Source organism: Ochotona princeps, chromosome X (assembly GCF_030435755.1).
Source record: "Ochotona princeps isolate mOchPri1 chromosome X, mOchPri1.hap1, whole genome shotgun sequence".
Taxonomy (NCBI): Eukaryota; Metazoa; Chordata; class Mammalia; order Lagomorpha; family Ochotonidae; genus Ochotona; species Ochotona princeps.
The window spans coordinates 62416076-62433171 of record NC_080865.1 but is presented as its reverse complement, the minus strand read 5'-3'; the positions used below and the strand labels follow the sequence as shown (position 1 = coordinate 62433171).

The window sequence follows — 17096 nt, the reverse complement described above, 5'->3', positions numbered from 1 at the left end:
GGCCACAAGCAGGGAGCTGGATGGGAAGTGGGGCCACCACGATTAGAATTGGTGCCTACATAGGAACCCAGCATCTGCAAAGTGAGGACTTTATCCAGTAGAATACAGCTCTGGGGCCCAAATTTTTACTTTTTAAATATTAATTTGCATATTTGAAAGGCAAGGTTACAGAGTTAGGGACACAGACACCCCCCTTCACACACACATACCCCTTCCATCAGGTGGTTCACTCCCCAAATGGCCAAAACAAATAGGATAGGGCCAAGTTGAATCAGGAGCCAGGAGCTTTATCTGGGTCTCCCAAAAGGGTGACAGAAGCCTAAGTACTTGGACCATTTTACACTGTTTTCCAGACACATCATCAGCAAACTGGATCAGAAGTGATAAGGGAGTACAGGAACCAGCACTTAAAAACTATGTCTATGCTGCATGTGGTTTCTTAACCCATTGTAACACAAAGCCAGCCTCATAAATTTTCACTTTTATGAAGCTAAAATATGCTATTTCTGAATTTTTGTTCGGACTTAGTTTTATTAAATGTCCATAGGGCTGCTACAGCAATCACATCACATTTGTGCACTGGTTTTAGTTCTAGCTGTTCCACTTCCAATCTAGCTCTTTGTTAATGGCCTGGGAAAGTGGACTACGATGGCCCAAGTGCTTGGGTGCATGCATCCACATGGGGGATCAGGAAGAAGCTCCTAGCTCTTGGTTTCACACCAATCCATCTCCAGTAGTTGTGGCAACTTGGGTAGTGAACTAGAGGGTGATCTCTCTCTCTCTGTCTCTCTGTCTTTCTCTCTCTCTCTGTAACTCTGCCTTTCATATAAATCTGAACGTATTTTTTAAATTTCCATGATTCCATTCAACACATAATTTTTTGCTCATTTAATACAAGATATTGCTCTAAGCACTGCAAAATATGTCTTATAGAATTACTTCAAAGATATTATTCTTTATAAGTTTACCTAAATTTTGTTTGGCAAATCCTGATGGATAGTATCTTAAGTAATTTCCGTAGTATAAACTATTTCCTAATGGCCTTTATCACTTTTAAGTTTTTTCTTAAAGATTTATCTATTTTATTACAAAGCCAGATATACAGGAGAGACAGAGAGGAAGATCTTCCGTCCGATGATTTACTCCCCAAGTGAGCCACAACGGGCTGATGCGTGCCCATCCGATGCCAGGAACCAGGAACCTCTTCCGGGTCTCCCACACTGGTGCAGGGTCCCAATGCATTGGGCCGTCCTCAACTGCTTTCCCAGGCCACAAGCAGGGAGCTGGATGGGAAGTGGAGCTGCTGGGATTAGAATCGGTGCCCATATGGGATCCCGGGGCTTTCAAGGCGAGGACTTTAGCCGCTAGGCCACACCGCCGGGCCCCACTTTTAAGTTTTGTGAAAGAAAGTTAATATAGGATCAGATAACTTTATGCACACACATCCACAGAATTATTTATGGATATGTACATAAACAAGAAATCTCTTCCACGTTTTAGTTTCCTTTCGGTTCAGAAGGTATATTACTTTTTATGTTCCTAACCTTCATTTCCTCAGAGTGATACTAAGGATATTCCTTTCGAAGGACTTGCTTGGCAAACTAATACATCTTCTAAGATAAACTGCATTAAGAAATAAATAGCTTCAGAGAAATTGTGTAGTATACTTACTGTAAAACTTATAACCATCATGACACAGCTGAATTCTCAGATGGAATATAGCCTTACTTCAACTCTAATATGAATTTATGCAGCTTAGGTTTCAAGTGTGGACTTTGGGTGTAGGAAATGGAATTTAATATTGCATTCAAGCGATGCTAGTTAATAAATAATAATTACCAATCCAGTTAATTAATTTGTCTGCCTCAATGTACACATTTCAAGTATCTCTATATGCTCAATATGATCTCAAATGCATATTTTTATTTCATTTTTATGGATTTGATAGAATCCATGTACATCATTGTAGGTTGTGCTATATCTTACATTAAAACCTCTAAGTATGGGCAAAAGGTTACTAAGCATGTTCAAAAATAATACTATATGCTTAATCTCTTACAATTTCATTTTAACTGGGGCTTTTTTTTCTGTTTTACTTTAAACATGACTTTTAAAGAGCAAAGTACCAAAGTTGATCAGTTATAATATATTTGTGTCAGAAAGATTACAAAATATTTTAGAATGAATGAGACAATCTTTATTGGCCAAGGAGTATGCTGGAGATTTTAAAATTCTTAGAATGTGGATGGAGGCTTTCAAGAATTCAGGCTACAGGTAGAAACAATAAAGAAACTGCTCCTTAATACAGCAAACAAACTTGTACTGCATACCTAAATAAAGAAGAGCTTTTACATCTATGAAAGTAAGTAAATCATGATGTCCAGCTTTTTACCCTTTTTAGGTCAAATAAATAGCAAGTTTTAAGAATACTAAACACATGGGTCTACATATTTTAATACAAACATATACTTCATCAACAAAAGTACCCCTTAAATAGAACAGAGGAGACTCGCAAGATGGCCGACATAGGAGGATGGATGTAAGGGAGCTCACAGACAGAGAGGGATAGAATGCAACAAAAGCATAACTGGAGCAGCATAGAGCTGCAGGGAGAGGAACGTGAAGTTCCCTGGACAGTGTGGAGCCAAAAAAAATCCACACAACTCGGAGGAGCAACCAGGAAAAAACAAAACAAAACAAAACAAAACACAAGGCAGGGAAGATGGCTTCCCGCTCCAGAACTGCTGAGTCACGTTTAAGTGCAGCCACCAGGAGCCGCAGTCGCCAGGACCTGCAGTCTTCAGGACCCACACTCACCACAGTCGTCAGGACCTGCACCTGCAGCAGTCGCCAGGAGACGCACCCGCAGCGAAGGTCCTCACCAGCGGCAGAAACAGACTGCAAGAACCTGAGGTTTGAGTGAGCTGGGTAGGGGTGGCAGTGGGTTGGGGACTCCCGGAGTTAACCCTCCAGGGGCATGCACAAAGCCTGAACATCCTTGGTGCTCATCTCCCCACCCCTCCCCCCCGGAGATTCCAGCGTCTGGGGACACAGGGCAAGTGCCTTGAAACTGCCAAAACTGTGTCTTGGAGGTAATGCACAGCGGTCCTGTGCGCTGAGGAGAAAGGCAAAAGGCACACTGAATACTCCCCCATGACTTGTGGACTGGCACACAGCCAGGCGGCACTGATCCACAGGAACCCGAGCACGCCTCTGGACTGTGCAGACCCAGGCGTGCCTCTGGGCTGGGTGGTCCCGTTCAAGCACTGGGGTGGGCGGTCCCGTGCTGCTGGGGTGGGCGGACCTGCGTAGGAGGCGCTTCCAGAGAGCACCTGGAACACCCCACGCCCTATAGTCCTGTGCTTGGGAGACTCACCAGGAGGGTACTGCGGACCAGCGTACAGGAGGCGTTCCCAGAGAGCACCTGGAACCTCCATGCCCTGCAGTCCCTGGCACTGCGGACACACCAAGAAACCACCTAGAATCCTGCGTGCCCTGTGATCCCACGCACAGGGGGCGTACACAGAGAGTGCCTTCATTCCCCCACACCCTGTGGTCGCATACGTGTAGGGGACGAGCTGAGAGTACACTTTGAATCCGCTGGGCCTTGGAAGTGGCGCCCTGAGGTCCAGTGTACTGGAGACGCACCAAAAGTGCTTTGAAAATTCCCGCACCCTGCTACTCCACGCCTGCAGGCTCCGATCTCTGCAGGATAACACTTGGAGACCCCTCAGCACGCTGGAGCCTGGGTCTCTCAAAACAGAAACACTAACACAATGGGAAGAAATACCAGAAAAGGTAATGATCCAGATGAGACAGCCAGCACCCCACCAACAAAGGATCAAAAGCCAATGTCTATTTCAGAGATGTGAGATGAAGACATGGAAGATCTACCAGACAAGGAATTCAAAAAAATAATGTTAAAATCTGTCAGAGACAATGAGAAGAATTGGGAGGACTTCAAGGAATTCAAGAACCACATAGTCACAGAAATACAACAAATGAAAAGTAAAATCCTTGACTTAGAACACAAAATTGAGAGCCTAATCAACAGAATAAATACAGCAGAAGAGAGGATCTCTGAAACGGAAGACACACCAAATGAACATACCCAGCTCATTAAACAGCTGGAGACAAGTCTGAACAAAGCCAATAAGACCATACAAGAAATGAAAGACAACCTCAGAAAATCGAATATTAGGATTATTGGTCTTCCTGAAGGAGCAGAAAGAGAGTCAGGAATGCAAATGGTGCTCGACGAAATTATACAGGAAAACTTCCAAAACATTTGGAACTGAACCCAGCCCAAATCCAGGATGGTCAGAGGACTCCCAGCAGATATGACACAAAGCAATCTTCACCCAGACATGCGGTTCTCAAGTTCCACTCCAATGAAGACAAAGAAAGAATCCTGAGACAAGTATGAAGCAGAGAAAAGATCACATACCGGGGAAAACCAATCAGAATCACTGCTGACTTCTCTGAAGAGACCTTACAAGCAAGAAGAGAATGGACAAAGATCTTCCAAATCCTGAAACAGAACAACTGTCAACCAAGAATATTGTACCCAGCAAAGATCTCATTCGTATTTGAGAACGAAATCAGATACTTCCATAGCAAAGTGAAATTAGAAGAATATGCCAGCACCAAACCAGCTCTACAAAATTCCTTAGAAATGCACTAAATCCAGAAAAAAAGGAGGCGAATCATAAGCAAAGATGGCAAACAGGAAGGTCTCCCCAATAAAGTCCACACAAGGAGGGACAATTACACAGATATCAACACCCACAAAAACAAGTATGGCAGGGCAAAATCACAACCTCTCAATTTTAACTCTTAACACAAATGGCCTGAACTCACCAATCAAAAGGCATAGATTAATAGAATGGATCATCAAACAGGACCCAACTATCTGTTGCCTACAAGAGACACATCTAACCAGAAAAGACTCTAAGAAACTGAAAGTGAAGGGATGGAAAAAGATATTTCATGCCAATGGACGAGAAAAAAAGGCTGGGGTAGCTATCCTAATTTCAGATGATGTGGACTTCAATCTGACACACATCAAAAAGGACAGGGAAGGACATTATATATTGGTGAAGGGACTGATCCATCAGGAAGTAATCACCATTGTGAACATATATGCACCTAATTCCAACGCACCTAGCTACGTGAAGCAATTACTTACAGACTTAAGGGGAGACACAGATATGCACACAATAATAGTGGGTGATCTTAACACCCCGCTAACAACAATAGACAGATCAACAAAACAAAAACTCAACAAAGAAACAACACAGCTCATACAAACAACAGAACAACTGGACATGATAGATATTTATAGAATTTTTTACCCTAAGGCCACAGATTATGCATTTTTTTCAGCAGTGCATGGCACCTTCTCCAGGATCGACCACATGATAGGACACAAAGCAAACCTAAATAACTTCAAAAAGATAGGAATCATACCATGTACCCTCTCAGACCACCACGGAATGAAATTAGAAAGCAGCAATTCAAAATGCCCCAGGAAATACAGAAACTCTTGGAGGCTGAACAATATGCTATTAAACGAACAATGGATCAGAGAAGAAATTAGAGATCAAAAAATTTATGGAAACCAATGAAAACTCTGACACAACATTCCAAAATTTGTGGGACACTGCCAAAGCAGTGCTGCGGGGTAAACTCATCGCAACTGGAGCTCATGTCAAGGCCCAAGAGAGGCGCCAAATACAGGAACTAAAAACACACACACAGGAATTGGAAAAACAGCAGCAGAAGAGCCCCACACACAATAGGAAACAAGAAATCATCAAAACAAGGGAGGAAATTAATCAGATGGAAATAAAAAAAACTATACACAAAATAAATGAATCAAAAAGGCTGGTTTTTTGAGAAGACAAGCAAAATAGACACCCCACTAGCCCAACTGACAAAGAAAAAAAAAGAGAAGGCAAGAATTAACAGCATCAAAGATGAAAAAGGCAACATAACAACAGACACTGCAACCATTAAGGACATAATTAGAAATTACTACAAAGCACCGTACTCCAACAAATCAGAAGACCACCAAGAAATGGAAAAGTTCTTAGACTTCTACCACCTGCCAAAACTTAGCCCACAGGCAACAAACGACCTGAACAAACCCATAACTGAAGCAGAGATTGAATCAGTGATTAAAGATCTCCCAACAAAGAAAAGCCCAGGCCCAGACGGCTTCACTGCAGAATTCTACAAAACATTCCGAACAGAACTAACCCCAATCCTCTACAAACTCTTCAAAACAATAGAAAAGGCAGCAACCCTTCCAAACTCATTCTTGAAGCCAACATTACCTTAATCCCAAAACCAGAGGACCAACAGAGAAGGAAAACTACAGACCTATCTCTCTGATGAACATTGATGCTAAGATTCTCAACAAAATCCTAGCCAATAGAATTCAAAAACACATCAGACAGATCATTCATCCGGATCAAGTAGGATTCATCCCTGGAATGCAGGGGTGGTTCAACATTCGGAAATCCATAAATGTGATACACCACATCCAAAAACTGAAAAACAAGAATCACATGATAGTATCAATAGATGCAGAAAAAGCTTTCGACAAACTCCAACACCACTTCCTGCTAAAAACCCTAACCAAGGTAGGCATGGATGGAAAAATCCACAACATATTTAAAGCAATATATGAAAAACCCAACGCCAGCTGAATGGAGAAAAACTGGAACCCTTCCCACTGAGATCTGGAACAAGACAGGGATGTCCACTTTCGCCACTACTATTCAACACAGTCCTAGAGGTACTCGCTGAGGCCATAAGACAAGAAAAAGAAATCAGAGGAATCCAAATGGGAAACGAAGAAGTCAAGCTCTCACTATACACAGATGATATGATTCTTTATGTAGAAGAGCCAAGAGACTCAATACAGAGACTGCTAGAACTTATACGAGAGTTTGGTAGAGTGGCAGGGTACAAAATTAATGAACAAAAATCAACAGCCATAGTGTATGCGAACAGCCCAAAGATGGAAAAAGACCTAACCAGCAAGATACCATTCAAAATAACTGAGAAAAGTATGAAATATCTGGGAATAAACCTAACCAAAAACGTAGGAGACCTATTTGAAGAAAACTACAAACTGCTTAAAAAAGAAATTGAACAGGACCTCAAAAGATGGAGTAACATCCCATGCTCCTGGATAGGTAAAATCAATTTCATGAAAATGTCTATACTGCCAAAAGCAATATATACATTCAACGCAATTCCAATCAAATTGCCCAAAACATTCTTCATGTAACTGGAAACAATGATTCAAAGGTTCATCTGGAAACACAAAAAAAAACACGGATAGCTAGAACCATCCTGAAGAACAGGAGCTTAGCAGGGGGAATCACAGTCCCAGACCTCTGGACATAGTATAGGGCAGTGGTTATCAAAACAGCCTGATACTGGCACAAAGATAGAGAGAAAGATCAGTGGAGCAGAATAGAAACAGCAGAAGGGAACCCACACAGATACAGCCAAATAATCTTTGACAAAAAGACAAATGACAATCCAGGGAAGAAGGAAGGTCTGTTCAATAAATGCTGTTGGGACAACTGGTTGATAGCCTGCAGAAACAAGAAGATAGACCCACATCTCTCACCATACACTAAGATCAAATCTAAATGGATAACAGATCTAAACCTACATCCAGAAACCTTCAAACTTTTGGAAGAAAATGTTGGAAATACTCTGCAAGATCTAGGGGTAGGGCCCGACTTCCTAAAAAGGACACCAAAGGCAATAGAAATCAAGACCAGAATAAACCAATGGGATCTCATCAAACTAAGAAGCTTCTGTACAGCAAGGGAAATAATCAACAAAGTAAAAAAGCAACCCACAGATTGGGAGAAGATCTTCGCGCACTACGTAGGTGATAGAGGGCTAATCTCCAGAATATACAAAGAGCTACAAAACAACCAAAATGCCAAAACAAACAAGCCACTCAAGAAATGGGCATGGGAAATGGGCAGACACTTCACAAAGCAATAAACCCAAATGGCCAATAAACATATGAAAAAATGCTCAAGTTCCCTGGCAATAAGGGAAATCCAAATTAAAACGTCAATGAAGTACCACCTAACACCAGTAAGACTGGCCCACATGAATAAAAGCACCAACAACACTTGTTGGCGAGGTTGCGGGGAAAAGGGAACCCTACTCCACTGCTGGTGGGGCTGCAGGCTGGTACAACCTCTATGGAAATCAGTATGGAGAACATTCAAACAACTCAAAATCAACATACCGTATGATCCAGCAATAGCACTCCTAGGAATATATCCAGAACAATTGTTTTGTGAGAAACCAACATGCACTCCTATGTTCATAGCAGCACAATCAGTAATTGCAAAAACATGGAAGCAGCCAAAATGCCCATCAGCAGAGGACTGGATAAGAAAGCTATGGTTCATCTACTCCATGGAATACTACTCAGCTATTAAAAAAAAAACAAAATGCAGTTCTTTGTGGCCAAACGGGCCAAACTGGAAACCATAATGCTAAGGGAAATGAGCCAATCCCAAAAGGTTAAATACCACATGTTTGCCTTCATTTAAGAGGATATGATGTTATGTATAACATGTTATGTTATGTATGTTATATGTTGTGTATAAACTAAAATTGAAATGTCAATGAGGTGGTCACAGAAGGTGGTTAAGAACCCGCATTTATTTTTAACATATCGGTTACTCATTATTATGTCAATTAACTCCATAATGATGTAAATTTTTGCTGATGGTATGTTGGAGCTTTTAATTGATCGGGATGATACTCTGCTGGGTCTGTCTTCAGACCAGAGAGGGTATACCTAAGAAGCCGTTGAACTTGACTGGACAATAAGATGCTGGACTCTATGTTTGGTATACGCTTGCAATGGGGGAATCTCAACTGAACTTGAACTGTGGTTATGCAACAAGGTGGAGGAATCCACCATGGTGGGAGGGTTTGGGGAGGGCTGGGGAGAATCCAAGTACCTATGAAACTGTGTCACATAATACAATGTAATTAATGAATAAAAAAATAAAAAAATAAAGTAAAAAAAATAGAATAGAGGATAAGAAAAAAGAATTTAGTCTCATAATAATTTAATTGCATTATGATAAACTACGTGAGTATTTTGAGGATGAACCATCTGAAACAATGTACTTCCTCGCCAAAATTTGCAAGGCAGACACAAAAACAACAACATGGAGATCCCACCTCCCGACTCACTCTCTGAAATCTTCAATGGGAGAAACTGCTATGAGGACAGCAGGTTAAGCTGATGTTCAGGATGCTCACATCCCACATTAGAATACCAGTTTGGGTTTCAAGGTTTCCCATTTCTAATTCAGCTGTCCAACATACCAAGGAAGCCATAGATGATGGCTCAAAAAATACCTGAGTTTCTGCTACCCATGTGGGAGATCTGCACGGAGTTCCAGGGTTCTGGCATTGGCCTGGTTAAGCTCTGAATGTTGTAGCCATTAGGTGATAAACCAGCAGATGGAAGATTTTCTCCTCCCTATACCACCCTCTCTCAACCCTTCATTGCCTTTCAAGTAAATAAAGATGTATTCAAGAAAAAATTATAATGCCTTGGGCTGGGTTGGAAGCTGAAAGCAGGAAACATGAGCTCAATTAAACAGTCTCCTAGATGGTGGCAGTAACAGCAGTTACTTAAGGCCTCAATGCTGCTTCCCAAGGTTTGTTATTACCCTTTTATTTCAGTCTAAAACTTTGGGGCTAGATACTAACAGAAATATCAAAATTAAAAAATAGCAAATAAAATCCAATATAAAACATTACATATACAAGTAATAGTACTAGTATAAAGGCCATCTGGTAAGGTACCCAAAGGTATTTTGCATGCATAGAAGTCAATTTAATTATCTTCAATAAAATGACAGACAATGACAGCTACATTAGGACTTTGGACAGACAATACTACATTACTTAGCTATACAGAAAAAAATAAAGACAATTGAAATGCTTTTCTTTTCACTGTTTCTGACAAGTGTCACCTCCCAGCTGATTTGTGAGCTTTATGCTCGCAATACATACCACAACTCCAAATTGTTCAGGCTCACAGAGGTCATCATATTCATTTTTGAGCTGTGCTAGTTCATTGAGTACCTTCTGTTCAGGAAGATGTTTTATTAGGTTCTAAAAAGAAATAAAAATATAAAGGCTCAGTTTTTATTATTATTCTAAAGATGTATTAACAATTCTAAAATGCTTAACTACTAGGATAGTAACTTTCTACATATAATTGTATTATAGTACCAGAATGTAGTTGTCATATGGTAAGGAATATTCTCTTCTCTCAAAAACTGAACTAAAACAGACTGCAAAGAAATATGAATAAAGTATATAAAGTTGTTTGGCTTCTATGGACACCATTACATATGTGTTAAAGTGGATTACATAGGAATCTCAAAATTAAGCAATCTTAAGTAACCTAAACACACAGCCCAATATTTTAAGTATTTTTCATTAGTTGGTCAATTTAAATTGAAAATATGAAAATACTTCACAGAATTAGCTAAAATATAGTAATACTAAAACATTTGCTAGTCATGCTTTTTTAAAACTCAGAATCCTCTTCAATCCTTTTTTTTTTTAAGAACTACTTATTTTTATTGGAAAGAAAGATATATACAGAGAAGGAGAGACAAAGATCTTCCATCTGCTAGTTCTCTCCTCAAGTAGCCACAGTGACCAGAGCTGAGCCAATCCAAAGACGGGAGTCAGGAGCTTTTTCTGGATCTCCCACACAGGTACAGGGTCCCAAGGCTTTGTTCCAACCTTAACTGCTTTCCTAGGCCCCAGTCAGGGAGCTGTAATGGAACTGGGACAGTTGGGACTTGAACCAAAACTCATATTGGATAGGAAAACGGAGCAGCTGGGACATGAATTGGTACCCATATGGAATCCCAGTGTGCACAAGATGAGGTCTTCAGCCACTAAACTACCACGCTGAGCCCCCTCTTCAATGTTATAAACTTGTAGAAACACCTCACATTATTTAAAATATCTATATTTAATTACAAATTGCACATTTACATATAATGAACATTTAAACTTAATCGGTGAATTCTGATGAATGCTAAATTTTGAGGCCTATCATGGATTAAATGCTTGAGCTCCAGCAAAATTCACATGCTGACATCTAACATTTAATGACATAGTTTTGGAAATAAGGCCTTTGGGAGCTAGTTAGGTCAAAAGGGTCAAGGCTGTATGAATGGGATTAGTGTCATCTAAAGAACAGGCAAGAATGCTATTTTTCTGTCATATGCGAATATAGTGAGAGGGCAGCAGTTTGCAATATTATGGAAAGTCCTTCAAAAAATCCAACCATGCTGACACCCTGATGGGTTCCCTTGCAGGCAGTGAATAAGCTTGTTGAGCCACCATGCAAGTAGCTGGGGCCGGGGGGCAGGGGGGAGGATATGTTATGCTAATAAACAAGCTCAGCAAAAATTCAGCTTATACAACCAACAGGCAAAAATTAGTTGCATTTGTATGCATTAGCAAAACTCTAAAAAGCAAAGAAAAAAATCCATTCATAATGGTATCAAAATAGCAATTACAGTAACTACTGCTTCATTCTCACTAAAATGGTTGTTATCCAAAAATGAAGACAACAAGTTGGTAAGAATGTGGAAATACAGAAATCTTATGCATTGCTTGAGAAGACATAAAATGGCAAAATGATCATCGGAAAACAGTGTGGTCGGTCCTCAAATTTAAATGGAATTGTTATATAATCTCCAATTCTGCCACCAATGTGATTAATATATCAACTTGGTCAAGTCACAGGATGTCCAGATCAAATATAATTTCTAGGTGTGACTATTAGGGTGTTTCTAGATGAGATCAGATTCTGAATTAACATATGTAGATTCCACTCCCCCATGTGAGCAGACTGCAATCTACTGAGAGTTGAGTAGAAGAAGATGGCCAAAGGAGGAATCTGCTTCATTATGTTTCTGGACTGCCTGCTTGAACTGAGATATAGACCATCTTGTGTCATTCAACTGCAATTTGTGCTGCTTTTTCATCTCCCCTGCTCCACAAGCCTTCAGACCCAGCAGTGGGACTAGAATTGTGTTACTGTCTCCCCTCAGGTGAATGTACAAATGACAAGACAGGGGACTTCGCAGTCTCCCTAATGGAATGAGCCACATTCTCATAATAATAGATCAGCTACTATGTTTGCTTTTCTGGGGATCCTGAACCAATACACCTAGAGATGTACACACACAAACAGGTAACTGCAAACAGGTCTCAAACAGAAATGGTACAGAAGTGTATATAGCATCACTATTAAATATTCAGAAGATGAAAACAACTACCTAGCTATCCAGTAATACATTGATAAAATGTGGTATATACGTAGTTTTTATTATTGAAGATAAAGGTGAAAGAGGGTTTACTTTCTAGATGCCCACAATAACTGGAATCCTAGAATACCATCCAGGTTCCCATCAAGGCTGGGAGGGAGCTATCACCTGCTGCCTCCCAGGATACATATAATAGAAAGCTAGATCAGATGCAGAGTAGCCAACATGGGTTGCAGGTGTCCTAAGTAGCAGCTTTATTTGCTGCACCATGGCATTTAGCCTAGAATAATATTTTGATACACACACTAACAAAGATAAACCTTGACACTTTGCTTAGTGAAATATGAAGAGAAAGCACAAATATTTCATCATTCCATTGGTATAAATTATCTAGAATAAGCAAAATTTTTTTATACAGAAAATGGAATTGCAGTTACTTACATCCACAGTCTAGGATGCAGGGAGTTACTGCTCATTGGGTGCAGAATTTCTATTTGGGTGTATAAAAGATTTCTAGAATAGGGGTGATGGCTGCATAGAAATGTAAATGTACTTAATGCAATTTAATCACTTAAAAGTGGGTAAAAGTACATTTTGCATGTTACATACTTATTCATAATATAAGTAAGCAGGATAGGCAATATACATGGTTAAGTTCCATATAATATAAGCTCAATATAGTCTAAATATTTTAGCTTGTCATAAGTGCCCCTTTGTTTTCCTCATTTATCTTTCCTGTCCTCCCATTAAGTTTTGGTTTTCTATTAAGCTCTATGTCAGTAATGGCAACCCAGCATCTAATTAGTTGAGGTTCAAGTTTTGAATAACTGTGCCCTTTGACTCAGAGATGTATACAATTGCATACATGCATGAGCAACAAAGAACATTCCTTACTTGGTTTTATTACATAGGAATGTTAGAGTTTCTTTTTCACTATCTCTCTCTTATTCCATTTATTTAGTTGGAATGCAGTGGTACAAAGAGAGGAGAAACAGAGGATGAGGTTAAGGCCAAAAGAGATTTTCCATTTGTTGTCTCATTCCTTAAATGGCTTCAATGACCAGGGTTGGCCCAAGCCAAATTAGAAGGCTGGGATTCCACACAGGTATTCAACTTGAGTAACAGGGGCCCAAGTACTTGGGCTATCTTTTACTGGTTCCCCATGAACATTAGAAGGGAACTAGATTGAAGTGGAACAACTAGAACACTAAATGGTGTCCATACAGAATGCCAGCATTTCAAGTGGCAGCCTACATCAGCATTCCAGAAAAACATGCCCTACACAACTATGCAAGAACAACAGGCCCATTTTCTTAATGCTCAGGTATCATTTCCATTTTGTCCACAGTATTTTCAGGTATGGAAATTATTCAACTGTTTCTATTTTTTTTTTCTGTTAGTGGGATTCTTTGTGAAGTATATCAGTCCATTATTCCAGAAAAGATTCAGTTTTGCCTTTTTTATTGAAATTAAATTAGAAAGATTAAGAACATTATTAAAATTATTTTTAAAATTCAGTTCTGAATACTTAAAACTCTTCATCTCAATTTTAAGATATTATGAAATCAATCAAGCTGAAAATAGAATTTTAGCTCAGAATGTGAAAGTTTCTGGTGTTATTTTATATCATGTCTAGCTATAGATAACCTGATAACTCACTTCAGAATGCAAGCTCCACAGTGGGAGGTGACGTATCCTTTCTTCTCTGCTGAGCTTTATGAAATATTTAACACATTCAGTGGGCTTGGACAGATTCCGACTTTGGATTCTGTTTTGCCAGTAAATTGTAAGTTTATAGACCACCAGAGCTTAGTAGGTCCTATTTCAATAACTGGAATACAATTTATATTCTTAAATCTGTGGCAAATACAGATTAATTTTATAGTTTTAACTTGTCAACTCCCTGTAAGAGCTTGAAAGTTTTCATCATACTATATGCCTAAAGATAGCTGATTTTTTTTCCATGTAATACTAAACTCTGATGCAAAGACAAATTGTGCCATAAAACATTTTCATGCTCATGAATTCCTGATGGGAAGAGGAAGATAATAAAAAGACACATAGGAATACATTCAACGTAATCCCAAACTACCCAGAACATTCTTCATAGAGCTGGAAAAATTATACAAGGCGTCATCTAGAAACACAAAAAAAAACACGAATAGTAGAACCATCCTGAAGAATAGGAATCTAATACGGGGGATCACAATCTCAGACCTCTGGACATACTATAGGGCGGTGGTTATTAAAACAGCCTGGTATGGGCCCGGCGGCGTGGCCTAGCAGCTAAAGTCCTTGCCTTGAAAGCCCCGGGATCCCATATGGGCACTGGTTCTAATCCCGGCAGCTCCACTTCCCTTCCAGCTCCCTGCTTGTGGCCTGGGAAAGCAGTTGAGGACGGCCCAATGCATTGGGACACTGCACCTGCGTGGGAGACCTGGAAGAGGTTCCTGGTTCCCGGCATCGGATGGGCGCGCATCGGCCCGTTGTGGCTCACTTGGGGAGTGAATCATCGGATAGAAGATCTTCCTCTCTGTCTCTCCTCCTCCGTGTATATCTGACTTTGTAATAAAATGAATAAATCTTAAAAAAAAAAACCAGCCTGGTACTGGTACAAAGACAGAAAGGAAGATTCATGGAATAGAATAGAAACAGCAGAAGGGAACCCACACAGATACAGCCAAATAATCTTTGACAAAAAAACAAATGACAATCCAGGGAAGAAGGAAGGTCTCTTCAATAACTGCTGTTGGGACAACTGGTTGATAGCCTGCAGAAACAAGAAGATAGACCCACATCTTTCACTATACACTAAGATCAAATCTAAATGGATAACAGACCTAAGCCTACATCCAAAAACCTTAAAACTATTGTAAGAAAATGATGGAAACATTCTGCAAGATTTAGGAGTAGGCCCTGACTTCCTAAAAAAAAAAAATCACCAAAAGCAATAGCAATCAAGATCAAAATAAACAAATGGGACTCCATCAAACGAAGAAGCTTCTGCACAGCAAAGCAAACAATCAACAAAGTAAAAAAGCAACCCACAAAATGGGAGAAGATCTTTGCACACTACACAGGGGACAAGTGGGTAATCTCCAGAATATACAAAGATCTCCAGAACAACCAAAACAACAATACAAACAAACCATTCAAGAAATGGGCATGGGAAATGGGCAGACACTATACAAAGGAACAAATCCAAATGGCCGACAAACATATGGAAAATACTCAGACTCCCAGGCAATAAGGGAAATCCAACTTAAGACATCACTGAGGTGCAATCTAATGCCAGTAAGAATGGCTCACATACAAAAACCACCAACAAGACTTGCTGGAGTGGATATGGGGAAAAGTGAACCCTATGCCACTGCTGGTGGGATTGCAGGTTGGTGCAGCCTCTATGGAAATCAGTATGGAGAACACTCAAACAACTGAAAATCTGCATACCATATGACCCAGCAATAGCACTTGTAGGTATATATTCAAAACACCTGTTACACAAGAAATCAACATGCACCCCCTATGTTTACAGCACAATCAATAATTACAAAAACTTGGAAGCAACCAAAATGCCCATCAACAGAAGACTGGGTTAGGAAACTATGGTTCATCTGCTCTATGGAATACTACTCAGCTATTGAAACGCAATGCATTTCTCTATGGCCAAATGGGCCCAACTGGAAACCATTATGCTAAGAGAAATGAGCCAATCCCAAAAAGTCAGATATCACATGTTTGCCTTAATGTAAGATGAAAAAATGTCAATCCTAAAAATAGTACCTGTAAATTGTAATATTATTACACTCTCACAGTCTGTAGCACATGCAATAAAATACTGTAATGTAACCAATGAACCAATAATCAATGAGAGACAGACTGCTTATAACACTGTGAAAAAATTTGCTTTTAACAATTAATTTTTTTAACTAATTACATTGCATTATGTGACACAGTTTCATAGGCTCTGGGATTACCACAACGCCTCCCCAAACCCTCCCCCCATGGCGGATTCCTCCACCTTGTTGCAGTATTACAGTTCAAATTCAGTCAAGACTCTTTCTTTGCAAACATATACCAAGCATAGAGTCCAGCATCTCATTGTCCAGATAAATTCAACAGTTTCTTAGGGAGACCTTCTCTGGTCTGAAGGTAGAGCTGGCAGAATGCCATCCCGATCAATTAAAGGCCCCAACACAACATCAACAACAATTTACAACATTATGGAATTACTTGACATGGTACTGACTAATCAATATGTTTAACAAATGCAATAATAATAATAAAGAAGACACATAGCAGAGAGAGGCTGTCTGTGGTGATCATTTGCCTCCATTTACTCCTTCCACCCATGAAAAGCATGACAAGACATAACACTGATAAAAATACAGGGGTTCAAGGTGCATCCTGAGACAGATGTGGACAGTACTAGGAATCAGCCTCAATTCTACTTGTGTGGATGATTAAGGGCTCTACTGGGACAGACACCTAAAGGAAGAAAAGCCCGTAGCAAGCATTTAGGTTGAGTCCAGTAAGAAACCTCACAATTTAGAAAGTTATGAGTGCTTCTGACTTCAACCTATTTGTTTTTAGTATGTGTCTCCAGGCCCAGCCTACTCATCCCCAAAATAGCTAAATGTCTGAGTGTCATGGAAAACAAAGTTATGATATGAGCACAGTTTAGGCACCACTCGAATCAAGTAGAGGGTAAGATTTGTTTCCCTC

The 17096-nt window shown here is 39.9% G+C and overlaps 1 protein-coding gene across 5 annotated transcripts in view; it reads right to left on the bottom strand.

Moving 5' to 3' along the window:
- DIAPH2 (diaphanous related formin 2) overlaps positions 1-17096 on the bottom strand; it is an 859995-nt gene that overhangs the window by 462671 nt on the left and 380228 nt on the right. For all 5 annotated transcript variants that reach the window (XM_058659086.1, XM_058659087.1, XM_058659088.1 and 2 more), the window contains one exon: positions 10087-10188. In XM_058659086.1, coding sequence (XP_058515069.1) covers positions 10087-10188 — 102 coding nt within the window. The remainder of the gene's footprint in view (positions 1-10086; positions 10189-17096) is intronic.